The 18,173-nt window shown below is 33.3% G+C and overlaps 1 protein-coding gene across 1 annotated transcript in view; it reads right to left on the bottom strand.

Annotated features, from left to right (window-relative positions):
- GNAT3 (G protein subunit alpha transducin 3) overlaps positions 1-14,966 on the bottom strand; it is a 44,164-nt gene extending 29,198 nt beyond the window's left edge. The window contains exon 1 of the mRNA XM_010993375.3: positions 14,746-14,966. Within this exon, the coding sequence (XP_010991677.3) occupies positions 14,746-14,863 (118 nt within the window). The 5' untranslated portion in view covers positions 14,864-14,966. The remainder of the gene's footprint in view (positions 1-14,745) is intronic.
- Between the last annotated feature and the right edge of the window lie 3,207 nt (positions 14,967-18,173).

Below are 18,173 nucleotides of genomic sequence, written 5' to 3'. Positions count from 1 at the left end.
ATGAATTGAGAGTGAAAATGATGAGAGAATTTGATTAAAATTAATGTAGATAGAGTATCAAAACAAGCTTTTAATTTTTATTTATGAGTCCTACACATGTGAGGGATGGGGTTGGGGGAGGAGCAAACTCAGGCAACTTCTTGAAGTCTGAGAGTTCTGATTTCATAGACGGGAGAAAGGCAGGGAGTCACTAAAAGCAGGTGATGCCTGGTAATACAAATGTGCTCATAACATTTTTAGATAGAATCATCAGTACATTTTTATTGAGAAAAATTCAAGATTTTATAATTGATATGAAATCATATCTTTTAAAATTTATTTAAAATTTTATTTATTATTTATCAATAAAAATATGATACCAAAGTATGATTCGGACCAAGAGACTGATCTAAAATGCTAAAGAGTAAATTTTTAGTCTTCTCATACTAATTTCTGTATCTTTAAAAGAAGCAAAGACCTTGATGTATGACTATGAAATTAGGTCACAGGACATTTTCAAAGTCTTATTTGTCCAAAATTAACAGGCACACTTTCAAAGCAGCACAACGTAGGCAGTTTAAAAAATTTCCAGGAAAAACCCCAATTTAGGAAGACCAATTAATAGACAGAAAAACATATCCCTTACCAGCGTGCCAATCAACTGCCTTGTTTTACCAAAACTGGTACGATTTTATGTAAGCAGAAGTAACATGACTTCTGGTAACCCTGAATTTCATCATTTTATTCAAATTATATGAAAATCCATATTGAATCAAAGGACCCTGATACCATATTTAAATTTTTAACCCCATAGTCACCCACTATCTTCCTTTCCCTACTCTACCCTTTTTTCCTAGCACTTACTCTACAATGTAACAAATTATTCACATATTATTCTTAGCTTTTCCTGTCTGTTTTCCAACACTGCACAGTAAATTCCAGAAGGGCAGGGAATTTGTCTATTTGTTCACTCATGTATCCAAAGCACCTAGAATAGTGCCTAATAGTAGAATCTCAGTGAAACAAATGAATTCTTTAGACTCATACTTCAAAAATAGTTTCGTCTTCTGTGTTATATATATTTTTCACACTGAACATTTCTGTCTAACAATATTTTCTTAAACTGATGAACAGTTATAACTCTATCTCAATTTAATTCGACTTCACAAGTTTTTTATTTTTCTCAGACATATTTAAATGTATCTGCCCACCTTAAGGATACTGAGGAAATTAGAGTGGTGAAGCAATGGGAAATAATGATTTTATTGCCGGTGATGATTTATAGAATCCTCCTCTTGGGAAAACCTCCAGCATACTTGGCCCTATAGTTTTATGCTAGTGTGGTTCACAACACACAGTGTGAAATTTGACCACAAAGCTGATGAATGCAAAATCAGCCTTAGCAATTTGCTAATCTTTCATTATAGATTTTTTTAATATGGAAAAATTATAACTTATTTTTGCTTTTGTATTTCTAAATTTTCTATTTATATTATTTTTCCTTTTAAAAACTTTATTTTTATTGAAATATAGTTTATTCACAATGTTGTGTTAGTTTCAGTTGTACAGCGAAGTGATTCAGTTATACATGTATATATGTGTATATAACATACGTATGTGTGTATACATATATATACTTACATATGTATGTATATATACATATAATATATACATATATACTTTCTCAGATTGTTTTCCATTATAGATTAATACAACATATTGAATATAGTTCCCTGTGTTATACAGTAAGTCCTTGTTCTTTATCTATTTTATATATAGTAGTGTGTATATGTTAACATATGCCCAGGATTATAACTCTATTTTTAGTTTTTTAAGAAACTTCCATACTCTTCTCCATAACGGCTGCACCAATTTATATTCCACACCCTCCCCAGCATTTATTATTTGTAGATTTTTTAATGATGGCCATTCTGACTGGTGTGAGGTGCTACCTCATTATAGTTTTGATTTGCATTTCTCTGATATTTAGCGATATTGAGCATCTTTTCATGTACCTGTTGGCCATCTGTATGTCTTCTTTGGAGAAATGTCTGTTCAGGTCTTCTGCTTATTTTTTGATTGGATTTGTTTTTGTTTTTGTTTTTTGATATTAAGCTGAATGAGCTGTTTGTTTATTTTGGAAATTAATCCCTTGTTGCTCTCATTATTTGCAAATATTTTATCCCATTCCATAGATTGTCTTTTTATTTTGTTTCTGGTTTCTTTTGCTGTGCAAAAGCTTTTAAGTTTAATTAGGCTTCATTTGCTTATTTTTGCTTTCATTTCCCTTATTCTAGGACACAGATTGAAAAAAATATTGCTGCAATTTATGTCAAGGAGTGTCAGTCTATGTTTTCCTCTAGGAATTTTACAGTATCTGGCCTTACATTTAGGTCTTTAGTCCATTTTGAGTTTATTTTTGTATATGGCATTGCAGAATATTCTAATTTCGTTTTTTTACATGTAGCTTCCAGTTTACCCAGCACCACTTACTGAAGAGACTGTCTTTCCTCCATTATGCGTTCTTACCTCCTTTGTCATAGATTAATTGACCATAAGTACAAGGGTTTATTTCTGGACTTTCTATTCTGTTCCATTGATCTATGTGTCTGTTTCTGTGCCAGTACTGTTCTGTTTTAATTACTGTGGCTTTGTAGTATAGTCTGAAGTCAGGGATCATGGTTTCCTCCAGCTCTGTTCTTTCTCAAGATCATTTTAGCTATTCAAGGTCTTTACGGTTTCCATAGAAATTAAAAATTTTTTTTGTTCCAGTTCTGTGAAAAATGGCATTGGTAATTTGATAGGGGTTGCATTGAATCTGCATATTGCCTTGGGTAGTATAGCCATTTTAACAATATTGATTTTTTCCAATCCAGGAATATGGTGTATCTTTCCATCTGTTTGTGTTGTCTTCAGTTTCATCAGTGTCTTATAGTTTTTGTAGTACAGGTCTTTTGCCTCCCTAGGTAGGTTTATTCCCAGGTATTTTGTTCTTTTCAGTGTGATGGTAGATGGGATTATTTCCTTAATTTTTTTTTCTGATATTTCTTTGTTAGTATATGGAAATGCAGCAGATTTCTGAATATTAATTTTTTAATCTGCAACCTTACTGAATTCATTGATGAACTCTAGTAGTTTTCTGGTAGTGTCCTTGGGCTTTTCTGTGTATAGTATCATGTCATCTGCAAACAGTAACAGTTTTACTTTTTCTTTCCCAATTTGGATCCCCTTTATTTCTTTTCTGATTGCTATGGCTAGGACTTCCAAAACTATGTTGAATAAATGTGACAGACAGCATCCTTGTCTTGTTCCTGATCTTAGTAAGGGAAATGCTTTCAGCTTTTTACCATTGAGTATGATGTTAGCTGTGGATTTGTCACATATGGCCTTTATTATGTTAATGTATGTTCCCTCTATGTCCACTTCCTGGAGAGGTTTTTTTTTTTTTAATCATAAATGGATTTTGGGTTTTCTCAAAAGCTTTTTTTGCATCTATTGAGATGATCATTCTTCATAGATTTTTAATGTAATCATACACAAACTCATAGATTGGAAATAACCATTTCATTGAACAAAGGCTATTATGTCCATGAATGAAATATTTGAGATTAAAATGAAAATCCCATTAAAATATTGCCTCACATCTTTTCAGGAGACAACTGGCTATATTGTTTCACATTACTTGTTTGTGAGACTGGCAAGAGTAAATCAGTGAGATTTACACAATATCTTGGTTTGCTGGCTTTATATAATTTGCTACTTTGCTCGAGGTTGTACATCACTTGAAAGAAAAGTTTGATAAGAAAAGCCCAATAAGATTATAAAACATTCCTTAGTAGGTTTGTTTTAAACTCTCCAGCAGTAGAAGGGGATAGTAGAAATTGTAGCATCATCCTACACAGATGACAGATTTGTAGGATATCTTTTCTAGACATATGTTTTCAAATTTTGCTATATGGAAAACTGCAAAGTTATAGGTATATGGAAGGAAAACCAGTGGGCCCAGTAGGAACTCCAGTACTTGTCCATTCAGGTGTATTTAGTATTACATTTTATTCAGTTGGACTGGAAATACTGGGGAAAAAGACTTAGGAGGAAATCTAAGTCTGAGAAAAGAATGTCTCATTTCTGACTATCAATTACATTTCCTTAAATAATGCTATAATATCTGACTTCTAAAATGAAGTGAAAATAATTCAGATAATTTTTATTTAAATCAATTACCTGCATTGAGAATAATGAAATAATGTACAAAGAATTTTCAGGAATTGTACTAGCATATATATCATTGAAAAATACAGTATCAATTAAGAACCACTATTGGACACATTGTTTAAAAAAATTTTAAACAATAACTGCCAAATTTCATTAGAGTCATTCTATATTAATGACTAGTCAAAAATTTATCATAAATTTGGAAAAAAAAAGTGATTTTTTAGACTACATGAGAGAATTGACATACATTCAAAGTGGTCTTTTATGCTTCATAAATATGGCCAGCTGGTAATCATACTGATGTCAGTAAGACCTAGCAAGTTTCCAAAATTATTTTTGATGCTAGTGGGTGTGTTATTATATAAAAGTTGTTGATAACTGATCATTCACAATGTGTCTCAGATTAGCAGAATAATCAATCATTTTTGAAAAATAACAAGTACTTTTTTTTATTATTATTAAACTCTGTATGAAACATTAACATTTTCTTTTGGAAGACTTTAAAAAAGGCAACTGGATCATTTCTTGCTCTCTGTAGTGACTTAAGGCTTATATATGAAGGTCCAGGATAGACAACTAGAGCATTGACAGGAAAGTTCCTAAAGAAAAGCTACTCTGCAAAATCTTATCTATTATTTGGAACCCCTTTGTAAAGTTATCTCAGTAATAAATTGAATCCCAGTCTCTGTGTTTTTGGGTCTTAGTTCACAGTAATTATTCCTTTCTTGTAAGATTAGATAATGTTATGGAGCCAGATATAGACGTCAAAATAGCATGTTTGTTTACATAGGCCAAGGACATCCTGAAATAATCTCTTCCTTCCTAATTAGGAAGGGCCACACCTAGTATGATCATCAGTAATATTATTATCTGGGTCAAGGAGTACTGAGGAAATTTTAACAAGATACACATTTGTTACCTTGGAGTAGAAAATGTTTCAAATAATTACATATTTAAATTTATACTTAATTCATACTTTAATATTCATAAATTATTTCATTCTTAATAAGAAGAGATTTTATCTCACATTTTTATTTGCAAATACTGAAAACAATTTTAAAGCTACATGATATCTAAACCCGTAAGTGAACTTCAACTGAACACACTCAAGGCTTGATTGCTCATTTCGTACAACTTGTTAAAACAGGCCAAATGAAAATAAACTTTTTGACTTGTAAGTATGCATAGGTTTTTTTGTAGGTGGTCTTAAAACTCACATAATTGTGTAGAAGGAAGAAACCTTAGAAATCAACCAGCTGTTTCTGTATCTCCATTCTATGCATGAGAAAAATGAGTTTAGTTGAGACTATGAAACTCCTCCAAAGTCCCAGATCTACCTTAAAACAAAGAAATTATGTATCCTGGCTCCCATAGTAATGCTGTAGTGTTGCTTTCTTTTTAGGTATGCACTGGTAATGTCAATATCAAAATTAATTCAACAGTTATAAATTATTTAAAAATCACTTATTTTAAATTAATATGAAAGATGTAAACTTCCATAGACATATGGGTATGCAGTGTCTGCTTGTCATCTGCTGGTAGACTGTTGGCATAAAAGATTTTTAGGATAGCCCTTTTTGAAGCAACTTAATTTTACTCCACTCACTATTCCTCTTTCTTACTGAGCACCAACAAAATTATCTGTCTCTTCTACATTACATCCCTTCAGATAGTCTAGACAGAAGGTAAGAAAATGTAATAAGAAAACTCATGTTTTGGAATTTGATAAATGTGAGCTTGTACTCATTTCTGACTTCGGGTGTCTCAGTCAGAATTAATCTGAGAATGAGTTTCCTCTTTCCTAATGCTGGCTTATTAATAACTACCTGTTAGGGTTTGGGTAGATTAAAATACAGGTATAAAATACCTGGTACATACTTGAACTTGCCATGAGCTCTCAACATTCTCTATTATTTGAAGCATGCTCTTTTCTAAGAGATGTTTTAAGTATAACATGCTTCATTCCTTTAATCTTTTCTTGTGGAACATGATTTTTAGACCCTTTACCCTCTGAACTACACTCCATGCCAAAGCTGATGTCCTTCTGAAACACTGTGTGACTGAAAACTATGCCATAGACATCAGGTGATTTTATTGACAGCACTGATACTCTGATGTAGTTGGATAGGGATGCAACGTAGGTCTGCCTCAATCTGGTGCTTATTTCTAAGTAGAATACTTTTCTTAATAGGGACCATGATTAGTTTGCCTCCTTTTCTTTATTCTTTCTTTCTTTTTTTTTTTTTTGTAGCTTTTTTACATTCTTTTACCTGTATTGATCTTGTAGTAATCAATATTTTTCTGCTTTTTTCTCAGATTACCTCTTAGTAAATAGATCCTCCCTCTTACTACATGTGTATACTACATGTGTATAGTTGATTTTTAACCTCAAATATATCTTATTAAATTCCATTTTGCTCTTTGGGCCAATTATTTCTGCTAGTTGAGATCACTTAGAATACTTGACTCTACCTGTCGCTATAGCCTTCCAAATGCTGAATTTTACTCAAGTGTTAAATTTTGCCCTGTCTACTTTCATGTGAATCTCTGATAAGAGCATGGAAGAGGGGAAGGTCAAGGGTAGGAAACTATCATGCCCATAAGTCCCTGTTTGCTATCTGTAGTCAGTGATGCTAAATGTTTGTCATTAAGTGTGACAGTTATGGAAGGTTTTTGTGCTTACTGTTTATCTAGTTAAGGGAATGCCTTCTAGTCCTAATTATAAGTTTATGTCAGGAATGGATAAAAAAAGTTCATCTATTGAGTGTGTGTGTGTGTATGTGTGTACCTCCTGTTGTCATCATGATGATCCTTCTCCTTTCATTTGATAATGTGAATAGTATTAATTAATGTTTTAATAGTATTTCAACCAGGCATTCTTGAGACAACTCCCCCTCCCAACTCTGGCTTTTTTCTTTCTTTTTTTTTTTTTTTTTAACCTTACTAGAATCAGTTTGCTAATATTTTGGTTTGATTTTTGGATCTACGTTTGTGAAGGAGAGTGTCCTATCATTGTCTTTGACAAGTTTTGTTCTCAAGGTTGTCAAATAATGCATCAAGAAGAACTTCCTAAAAAAGTTTATGTGATTTTAAAATGATCTGCTCATGAGATATTTGATAGAATTCATTTGTAAAGTAACATGGATGAATTTGCAGATATATTTGTGTATTTTATTTTGCTAGAAAAAAATCCCAGTGTACACTTTTCTCAATTTTTTAATTTTCATAGTACATAAACCCTACAGAAGTTTGAGAAAATAGTACACTAGAAACCTATATTATATATCCTTCACTTTTACCAACTATTAATGCTCTGCCATTTGCCTTTTTCATATATATATATAAATTTACACACTCTCACCTTGGTTATCCTCATAAAATCTTTGTCTCATAGCATAGCCAGGATGGTCTTTGACAAAAAATCCAAGTATTATCAATTGCATTTACATTATTAAAACCTATCAAACTTCACTGACTTAAAAAATAAACTCCTTATGAGATGACATATATGGCTATTTTCAGCTCTCTTTCCAAATGCTAAATGTATGTCTATGCTTTTAGTCACCATGAACAACTTAACAGAAATATTTTAGATTCTGATTCTGTCATTCTTCCTGCATTATGCATGCATGCTTTCCTGTGCCAAGCTGTAGGAATTCAATGAAGAGCCAAAGTAGACATGTTCTCTGTTGTCATAGAACTTAGAAGGCAGATAGTAATTTAAAACTGACAATGATAAAAATAAAAGGCTTTTTTCTCCTGTAAACTTACTTGTGATCTTTGAAATTGATTTACCTTCTTAAAGTTCTCCTTGTCTTCTCTATATAGTGAAAATACTATTGATTTCACGGGGTTTCCTTGTAGATTGAAAACAATAACAGGAGCAGTGAGGGGAAATGTGAGATCCATTCTATCAGTGGTAGAGCTAAAGCTAAACTTTGTAACAAGATCGAGTTTTGGATGGGGAATGATCCCAAAGAAAGGAGCTAAGGAAGACTGAAGTACTGAGTTGACATAATGGAGAAGAATGCAATGAGGAACCTCATTTAGAAAAGTTTGGAGATGAATAGGGAGCAATATAAACTTGTTAAATGATTTTGAGGTCTCCCAACATACAATCAGGTCATTGATAATAGGAATTTGCAAATATGGATCAAGAAATTGCATAGAAGAAGGGATATTAGGGTCATTCTTCTAGAAGGGATAGTTAAGACCTGATAGGAGGTCCCTGAGAGAGTGCAGATTGAAAAACAAAGGCCCAAGGACAAACTTTGGTGAGTGAAACCACTTTTAAATGGACAGGTAAACAAGTTTCCAATGACGTTAGGAGTGAAGGGATATAAAAAACGAGGAACTATTGCAGATAGTACAGGAGTTTAGAAAGAAGAGAGATTCAGTTATTGAAGTCTTGAGTTTCATGAATTATAGGTTATCAGGGTTCTGTGAGAGATCATTTTTTAGTAAAGGGAAGGAAATAGAAGTTAGATTGCAATTAACTGATGAGAATGTAGATGGTATAGAAATAGAATCAGTGAGCATAGACTACTTTGAGAAACATTTCAGTATAAAAAGATTTTAAAAGATACTTATAATACTCATAAAGGGGTTATAGAAGTAAAGTTTTTTTAGGTGAATAGAGAATACCATTCTATGCCAGGAAGAAGGAGATAGCAGAGAAGAATTTTGAAAATAGCAAAGAAATAAAATAATTCATAAAGCAAAATTCTTAAAATATGGAAAGAGGTAGAATTTATAGCACAAAGGCTAAAACTAGCCTTAAGTGAAAATGGAGTACCACCAATTCCTTAAAACTAGATGAAGCAGAAGAGAGTAAATAAAAGTTTAGTGAGTTTGGAGATGATGACTGATCACTATCTTACACAGGGGTGGTCATCTAGGGTGAGGTGGGAGGGGAGGAGAGTCTAGATGAAGGTGATGTTGGAAATGTAGAAGCAGCCGTCTTTCAAGGTATCTTAGTAGAAAACTTAGTAGGAATAAGTAAAATTATTAGCCCTGCTAAAGTTAGAAACAGGAAACTGTAAGCCAGGAAACTGAAGATGATACATCGTTTTATTCTCCAACACCTGGGAATGAAGAAAATAAGTTTTCATGGGGGCCAGGGTTATATCAGAATTGAGGACTGAAAAGATGTTAATTGAGTAACATCGCTTTGGAGGAAATCAGTTGAAATAGTGTTATTAGAACAGTATTAAATGGAGAACTTTCAGAAATTATCCAGGTTTGAGGGTATGAATGCCAATTAAGGTAGAAGATTAGGGAGACAGAACATTTCAGACTTTAGGAGGAACACACACAAAGTGGGTGATTTTCAAGGGAATTCTGTGAAATCAAAGAACTAATTCAATAAGCGTGAAAAAGTATGAGAGATAAAAAAATCAAATGCTGGTCAGAGAGTGCAGTTTCCAGATATCTTAAAAAAGGCGCAATTCTAAATAACAAATTCATTCTGTTTTAGTATAAAATATTGAGGCAAGAATTAAACCCATGAGTTTACTTTTATCAGCACTGGGATCTAATAAACAATAGATATTTTCATATCTTGATGAGTCTAACCCTCAGTTTCACCTTGAATCCTACTTTAGGTTCAGATTCTAAAAGTATTGATGTATTTAGAGGAAACAAAAGAGATAGATTCTGAATATGAATCTGAATCTACCTGGAAGTATATTTTATGAAAAATATATTATAGAGCTTTTACACTATCCAATGTTTTCCTGCCCTCTTTTTAACAAAAAGGAAGGGTAGATAATTTTTATTAATGATTCATATTGGTTACATGAATATTTTTAATAGTGGTATATTGCTCTTGAATCAGTAATTCAGGTTTGAATGAAACAAATGAAGGTAAAAATGTTCTGTGATACTACTAGAGAAGCTCTGTTAAATTATTGTTAACAAGAGTTATTCTCAGCAAGACAAGATAATTTAATCTCATTAACAAACACCATCATTTGGCTAAATACTGAATGCCGTAATAAATTGTTTGCATCTTTTATGTGAGAGACTTGTGAGCCTTATGTTTAATGTCTACTGATTATTTGAGATAAATTAATCTGAAACAGCCAAATATATGCAAAACATTTGTCTAAGCACTTTCCGCCGATTGGAAAGAAAGGGACATTGTAGAAAAAGCTATTTGATGCTGCCATCTGCCATTCTTTATAAATAAACACAGCGTTTTAAATATTTGGCTTTGCCTCTATAACGTTTGAATTGCTTTGGTACAAGTAGTTCGTTGCACTTTGGAGACAAATTGAAATGGTCCAAGTAGACCTTTTCTCCCTGTTTTCTCTCTACTGAAAAGCAATTTTAAATATTTGTATTAAAAATATTCGTGCACTCATAAGGTTGGTATCTTTAGAAACAAAATAAAATAGTGTATAATATTTTAAAACAGAAATGTATTGTTAGAGGGGGAGGGTATAGCTCTAGTGGTAGAGTGCATGCTTAGCATGCATGAGGTCCTGGGTTCAATCCGCAGTACTTCCTGTAAGAATAAATAAATAAACCAAGTTACCTCTCCCAACCCCCCCAAATATTTTTAATGTAGTATTATTAAAGGAAGAAAAGATTACTTTAATTTGGACAAATAAAAAATTGGAAACACTATTCAGGAATATGTCCCTCTTGTTGCTCACAAGATTCTCATTGCTAGTAATCAGAAAGAAATTTTCTTTTTAATTCTCCTAATTCTGCTTTGCAAGTTTTAATGGTAACATAATTAATTATTTCAGGGGATCTGTTTATGTGGATCACATCCACAATAGGCATTGACTCTATTGTTGTAATAGAAATTCAAAATATAGCTTCTTACATTTGATCATTTATAATCTAGCCAGTGACTCAGGAACACCTCCAGTTTCCTGCATCCTCTCACTCATATATAGAAATAGTTTTTAAAAATGAAAAGACCATTTTAAAAAAAAAAAAAAGAATACAAATAAGAATTTTGATATATCCCAAGTCTTATGTCCTTTTTTCTCTTGGTATACACAACAGAAGAAATATTATATTCATTTATTGATATTCAGTTTATTTCAAAACCTACAATTCTAGGAACCTACAATAAGAATAATCCCATTTGTCCGGAGTTTTACAATTCATCAAATGCTTTGACAGCCATCATTTTTCTGAGGTTATGTGTCTAGCTGAGGTCATTCAGAGAAGTGAAAAAACCAAACACTCAATGAAAATATTATCAAATCAATTTTTACCTCAAATGGCTTACAAACACACTCTACCAGAGTTAAACTGTATTCCCTCCACTCTGCCAGGTGGACAGACCTATTTAGCTAATTCCGTTTTCCAAGTTTTATTTTACCAATTATTTTGTAATAAGCTTTAAATAGAATCAGAATCATTATAATTCTCCTACTGTCATACTAAAAAAGTGGCAGATCTTCCAAAATAGCCATTGGTTGAATAAGCGGCACGAGTTGGAAAATCTGAAAATGTTGAATAGCTAAGTATATATAAGCACATTTAAAGTAGATTAAAAAATTTTAAACTTCATCCAGGTTCATATTTCTAAGAGCCAGATGACTGGAATAACATTTTAAAACAATAAAACTCAGAAATGGCACCATTAAAAAATAATAGTGTAATGTTTACAACATAGCACATAGAAAAATAAAGAATAAATAATTTTAGAACTAAAGGCATAGAATACCAGTGATGAACAGTCCATGAACACCATGAACATTGATGTTGGAAATCACTGGCTAAAAGCTTATTTTGATATTTTTACTGAGAATTGTAGAGTGAAAGTGGCAAGGTTTCAAATAAGAAGAAAAAAACAAAACTATTTTTTTCCCTGTACTTCAGAGTTCTGAATCTAACCAGATCTCTTGAGGGAAATTTGTAAAAATACAAAAAAAATAATGTGGTAAATAAATAAATTTGAACTAAAATTTGAAATAATAAAGAGAGGAGACAGAGGAAAAATAGATCCACATTGATTCCACAATCAACTAAGAGGTATTTCTTTTGAACAGAATTTAAGTTTAATCAAACATTTATAAATTAAGACAAAACAACTGACATAGGAAGTCTATGAAAGAGAACAGTTTATTCATTAGCAATTGTTTTCCTTATTAAAATGCACTTCCTCTGGGGCAACTTTCCAGGCTATTTCTTTTGTTAAGTACATGATATTATTCTTTTGATAGGAGTTACCAAATGAGCCAGGAATATGTATTGTCTCTAGTGCTCTCCTGAAGCCTGCTTTTTGCTAGAGAAACAGATTTTGTGTTTGTTCTATAATTTTACTGAATGTCTGAAAGTTATGATAAAAAGGTGACCTTTACTTTTAGAGTAGCATTACAATATAGCTCTTCTGATTCCATGAAATCTTGTGTCCAGTGATACGCTTAATACTCCGTGTTAAATTTGGAACGTTGTATTGGGTTTAAGCACCTAGAAATTCATTGGATAATAAGAGTATCAACATAAAGAATGAATTCTGTCAAAAATGTGTTTCAGATTTCTAATTTTTATAAAAATAGAGTTAGCCTCAGGGTCTGATTACTGGTAACTCTTAACTGGTTTGTGCCACGTGACATACACTCATTAATAAACATAAACATTTGTTAGGACCAGGCTGATGAATGAGAATCACTGCTTCAATGATGGGAGAAATTAAATAGATTTTGTGAGTGAGGAGATTTGAGGGTGGTGTGGGATGAGAGGGTAGGAAGGTTTAGTTTAGTTCCACTGAATGCTTTTATCATATTTTCATGAATCCAAGTTAAATATAAAGATTATAGTTTAGAGAATTGGTGTTCAATTTAAAAAATGAGAATTGGAGCAGAGTTGTTATAAGGCTTTGTTGTTTGGCTTTGACAAGTTAATCATTAGACATAGAACTCATAGAGTCCAGTAGTGAAAACAGTCCAGTGTTTGGAATACCATAGCAACAGGAGAAGCTGAAGGGAATCTGATTCATTTGTGTAAATAAGATGTGACTGAGAAGTTCAGTCTACATATTGTTGGAACCAAGTAAGTCCATGCATATTGTCTCGTGGCACTGGAAATGAAGTTATGCGATTGTGATTGTCTAAGGAAAGCAAAAGATGTAATAGTACCACTAATGACTCTCTGATATCTCTGGTACAAAACGCTACCCTTCTTCTTAATCTAGCTCACACTCTAACCTAAAAAATAATTGGTATATTGAAAATAAGTCTATTCTTTTGAAATTTTACTCAAACATGGGGATTTTTAATGTATCACTACTCTTGTGCTGTTGTTTTTTGTACAAGAGGGACACAATGCTTTTGCAGGAATGCTTGGTTTTCCCTCTCACCTTTTATTTGCTTTCTCTATGTCCACATTATTTGCACTCTTGATCAAAGCTTCAGCGAATATTCTCGAGTGTTAGGGAAAGTATATTTGCTCGTTTCGTAAGAGCTGACCCCAACTCTTTCTAAGTTACCGGCCTCTCTAGGTGGTTATTTGCCATTGCTCTGGACAAGTGTGAGGCATCAAGACGTGAGCATAAAGGGAGAGAGTGTTTCCTTTCCTTGGGGAGCAAGTGCTAAGAATCCTGTAGTGGGTTTCTGAGATACTCTGGTCACAGGGAGCAAATTACACACAGCAAAGGGACCATTCCACCCCTCCCCCACATATATGAGAACATTTTGTTGTGTGAAAAATTCACAATTCTAAAATAAAATGAAGTCCTTTTGTGTATATCTAAGAGCAGGAAGAAAACACAACTATGAGTAAATGAAAGCCCTTGTTTTGTATTCTTTTTGTAGGTCTTTATTTCAAAAACATACGTACCTTCCAGTGACCACTACATAGTAAAAATTCTGTGTTAAGAAAATGTGGTATATGGATTGTTTTCATTCCATACACGTTTAATTCATTAAACGTGTATGGAATTTATAGTTGTAGTAAAACAATGTGCTGAGTTTTGAGGGAATAAAAGATAAGAGAAATCCTGACCTTAATGAATATTTAAATACCCTAAAAGGATTTAAATAGAGTATTTTTCAAGTACACAGATATATTACGGGCAGTATTCAGAAGCCTGAATAATATTAGTATAATTTACTCTATCATTATTCTCTAAATAACTTGAGACTAATTGATTTTAATAGCACAAATAATCAAATCACAAATTAATGTTGATATTAAACAACTCAACATTTTCAAACAAAATGACATAAACCTTTATAACTTGTAATTAAAGGATTATTTTCCACATTAAGTTGCTATTCAGGAAATTGTTAGGGTACTATAAAATAATAAATGTACATGAGTTTTCCTAATGATAAATTACTGACACAGAAATTGAGTCAGCTAATAAATATTTGTCTCTGTGCTTAACAAAAATCATGTAATAAAATGCTAAACAAAAATGAATATTTATAGAGGAAACATAAAGTCTAGTTAAGTTCCAGACACATTTTCATAATAAATCTCTCTTATATTAACACCCTTGAAATCAGAGTTTGAGAAAAGTAAATACATCACAATTGAAAAAAAAAATCAGGGTTTTAAAGGCAAAGGAAAAAATGATATTACCTAATAACAGCAATTTTACTGTTCTTGCATCTCGCTCAGCATCTTCCTGAAGCTTTTTCTCTAGTTCTTTGGATCTTTTGGCTGACTCCTTGCTCTCAGAACTAATTCCACTTCCCATCTTGCAGTGTTAGATACTGGTCAGTGTATCTGCTCAAACTTTTTAAAATGTCGAGCAGAGCTCTGATTTGGACATAGGGTGCAAAAGCAGTGCTCTGCTGACGTCCCCGACAGCCCATTCCCTCCTCTCCAACACTCTGCTTTGACTAAGGTATTGCTTTCCCAGCTGTCACCTGATCAAAGGGTAAAACTATACAACCATAGGGTTGTGTGGTTGATAGCTAAAGAGGAAATTCATTATGCTTTCAAGTTAAATGATTACTTCTGGCACATCTTCAAAATCCTGCTCATCTTCCTTAGAGAATAGCATACAATAATGCAGAAAGTTGTCAAAATCTGTCCGCTAAAGATAATCTGAAATGAGCAGTTCAAAAGGCATATTTCTCACTAATAGGCAATCTTTGCTACATGATTTAAAGTTATTGTTACTAATCAACAAGCTTGCATCTTATCTTCAGCTATCTGGGTCTTCAAATTCTTTGTAATTGCTCCAGTATCACTCTCAGAATTTTTATATTGAATCATCCAGATTTCTAGTCTTTCTATGCTTAGGTTATGATTCAGAATGATTGAGAATCTTTTGGCATCTGTCAGTTAATTAGAAAACACTTAAAAAAAATGGAAACAAATATATATAGTTCTTACATCTGTACACATTGTTGTATTGCCAAACAGAATGCAACACACAAGTCCCCTAAATTACTGATTTTAGTCTCATAGGATAGATCTCAATAAATTGAGCTTTTACTGCTTGTGAGAAAGTCAATCCATCAACATTAATTGAGAGTCGACTTGGTGTAGACACTGAAATATGTTCGATTTATGCAGTGCATCAACTCTTTGGGGCCCTTAAACAACAGCTGCTGTGTTGGAAGGACTTTTATTGATTTGGTACCGAGGCAATAAAAAGCAATGTTCTTTGAAAGAGTAGGTCATTTGCTTCTTGAAAAGTAGGAACAGTAAATACAAAATACTAAATCTGTTCCATGCCTTTTGACTATCCCAACAGATGTCATGTCCTTCTTCAAGATCTTTAAGCTTGGGGACAGAGATTCTGTTGTAAAAAGTTTTTGTTTATATGAAGCATAAAACACTTAGATAGTCAAGTGATGTTTTCCTTATAAAGCGAGTTGGCTACCTAGCAGCAGGCAAATCTCTCAGTACACATTTTTGGATTTATGAATGTGCCTAACCAGGAAGTGCCAGAATACAGTCAGTCCATCAGCATGTCAGTGCTGTTCTTGTGGGATCATGGGCAAAGGCTGAACAGGTGGGTTTTTGTATATTCATAGAACAAGGAAATAGTCTGCCAAATTCAATACGTAGCCTGCTTTGTTTACTTTTTCACATGAAGTATTCATCTGCCAGTACATAAGCATAGTCAAAACTTTGTGGATTTCATCCTTCCAAAGCCGTGTTATGACAGTGTAAAGATATGGAAAGATAGGTATGCAAGAATCCATGCAAATTAAGTGGTGTTGCTTTTACTATGCAAAGGGCCTGCCCCAAAGGAACAAGATTTGCACTGACTGTTTTATTTATACTCACCCCTGAACATGGAATCCATGCTAACAGCAACACAAAATGACACAAACATTAAAATAAATCTCTTTTTGCCTTTTGTTTTTACATCAACATTAAATATACAGAGTACCCTGAGTATAAAAGACTCTTCTATGTTCCATAGCATATTACGAACTGGTAATACTCTTGGTATAATTTGCATTCAAGTAAATATACCCCATAGCTTTTTGGTGGGGACATACCCCAGCTTTGAAAGAGGATGCATTTTACTAAGACTTCTAAGTGGGTTACTGACAAAAACTGACCTGGTGCCTGATTTCAGAAGTAGTTCATTTTCTGCACTGTTTGAAATTATGAATTTTTACTTTTCCATGTAACCCAGAATGTTTAGTCATCAGCTTTGAGAGTAAAGTACGTGGAGTTTTTTTTCCATCAGTGACTAAAGTAATCATGACATAAAATTCAAGATGGATCTATATTTAGGGGACGCAGGCTGGGGAGAGCCAGAGAGGAAATAGGCTTCTTTCTCAGCCTCCTCCCCTGGGTGCCTGGGACACAGCTTCACTAATGAGCTGGACTTGTTAATACTTAATCCATGTTGCTTCACTTAGGACGATGGCTTTCTGGACCTATGATAAAGATGAAAATAAAATAGTAAATTCTGCTAGAGTGAGGACAGTGTCTTATTAGCTTAGATGTCCTACATAGTATTGGGCACAGTGCTGACATCAGAAATGTTCAAAAGTTATTTCTTGTAATAAATTTATGGAGACCTGGAGCCTTTTGTGTGTGTGCTCTGCTGAGGTGACAGTGTAGTTAGGGTTTTTTTCCAAGGTTCAGTGTCATGGTGGTTCCATCTTAACACCCTAGAAATTTTAGAGTGACTCAAAAAAATCAATGAAAAACCCAATTTTAGTCTGAAATAGTGTCAATATATACAATTACAACTGTTAGCCCAATATTTACACTTTTTTCCTAGCCTTCAAAATATACCAGCACACTCTTTTTTTATGTTAAACCTTGTTCCATAGTGAGGAAAAATTAATCGAAGATGACAACATGAAAAGTTAACTAAATTAGATGTTTTTGTTCAAGGAAAAATGTGGCCATAATTTTAGTTTGTTCTTGAAAACAAAAACCATAAAGCTTTCCAAGACACTATCATTTAAAGTTTTACATATTGACCAGCTCGGTAGATTGCTCTACGTACGTACGTACACACACAACACACACACACACACACACACACACACACACACACACACACTTGAACAACCCACACTCTCCAGAAAGCAAGAGGCCCTGTGTTGGAGCATCACAGTCTTTTAGAATAATTAATGAAAATTACTGAGAAGAATGTAGTTGTCTTTTTAAAAAAGATCACAGTGTCAGCCTGACTGGGAACAACTTTGGGTACCAGGCGGTGCAAGGAAGAAAATTGAGGAGGTAGAATACAGGGAGTGAGCCCTCAGCTCTGAAGGTCACTGAAATACCACATGTTTGCCCAGTGTGAATATTTTTTTCCTCTTGCTATTTTTGGTCAGGGTCTCTGTGGAATCTTCAGATTAGGACATAAGCCTTTAAACAGTTTGAGTAATGACTTGTACAGACTGCTATCTGTATATTCTTTGTTTCCATATCTTATAGGATGTGTTGACTTCAGGCATTGGGTCCTGAGTGGTTTGAGCCCTGGTTCCCTTAGCAGTGACCTTTATGCTTAGATAGTCCCATGAAATTTGAGGCAAAACATCCCTTCTTTGCTAATGGTACTCAAATATGCACTTCTG

This window comes from Camelus dromedarius, chromosome 7 (assembly GCF_036321535.1).
Source record: "Camelus dromedarius isolate mCamDro1 chromosome 7, mCamDro1.pat, whole genome shotgun sequence".
In the NCBI taxonomy this organism is placed as follows: Eukaryota; Metazoa; Chordata; class Mammalia; order Artiodactyla; family Camelidae; genus Camelus; species Camelus dromedarius.
Note: the sequence above shows the minus strand (reverse complement) of the source record. Positions and strands in the feature narration are given on the sequence as shown.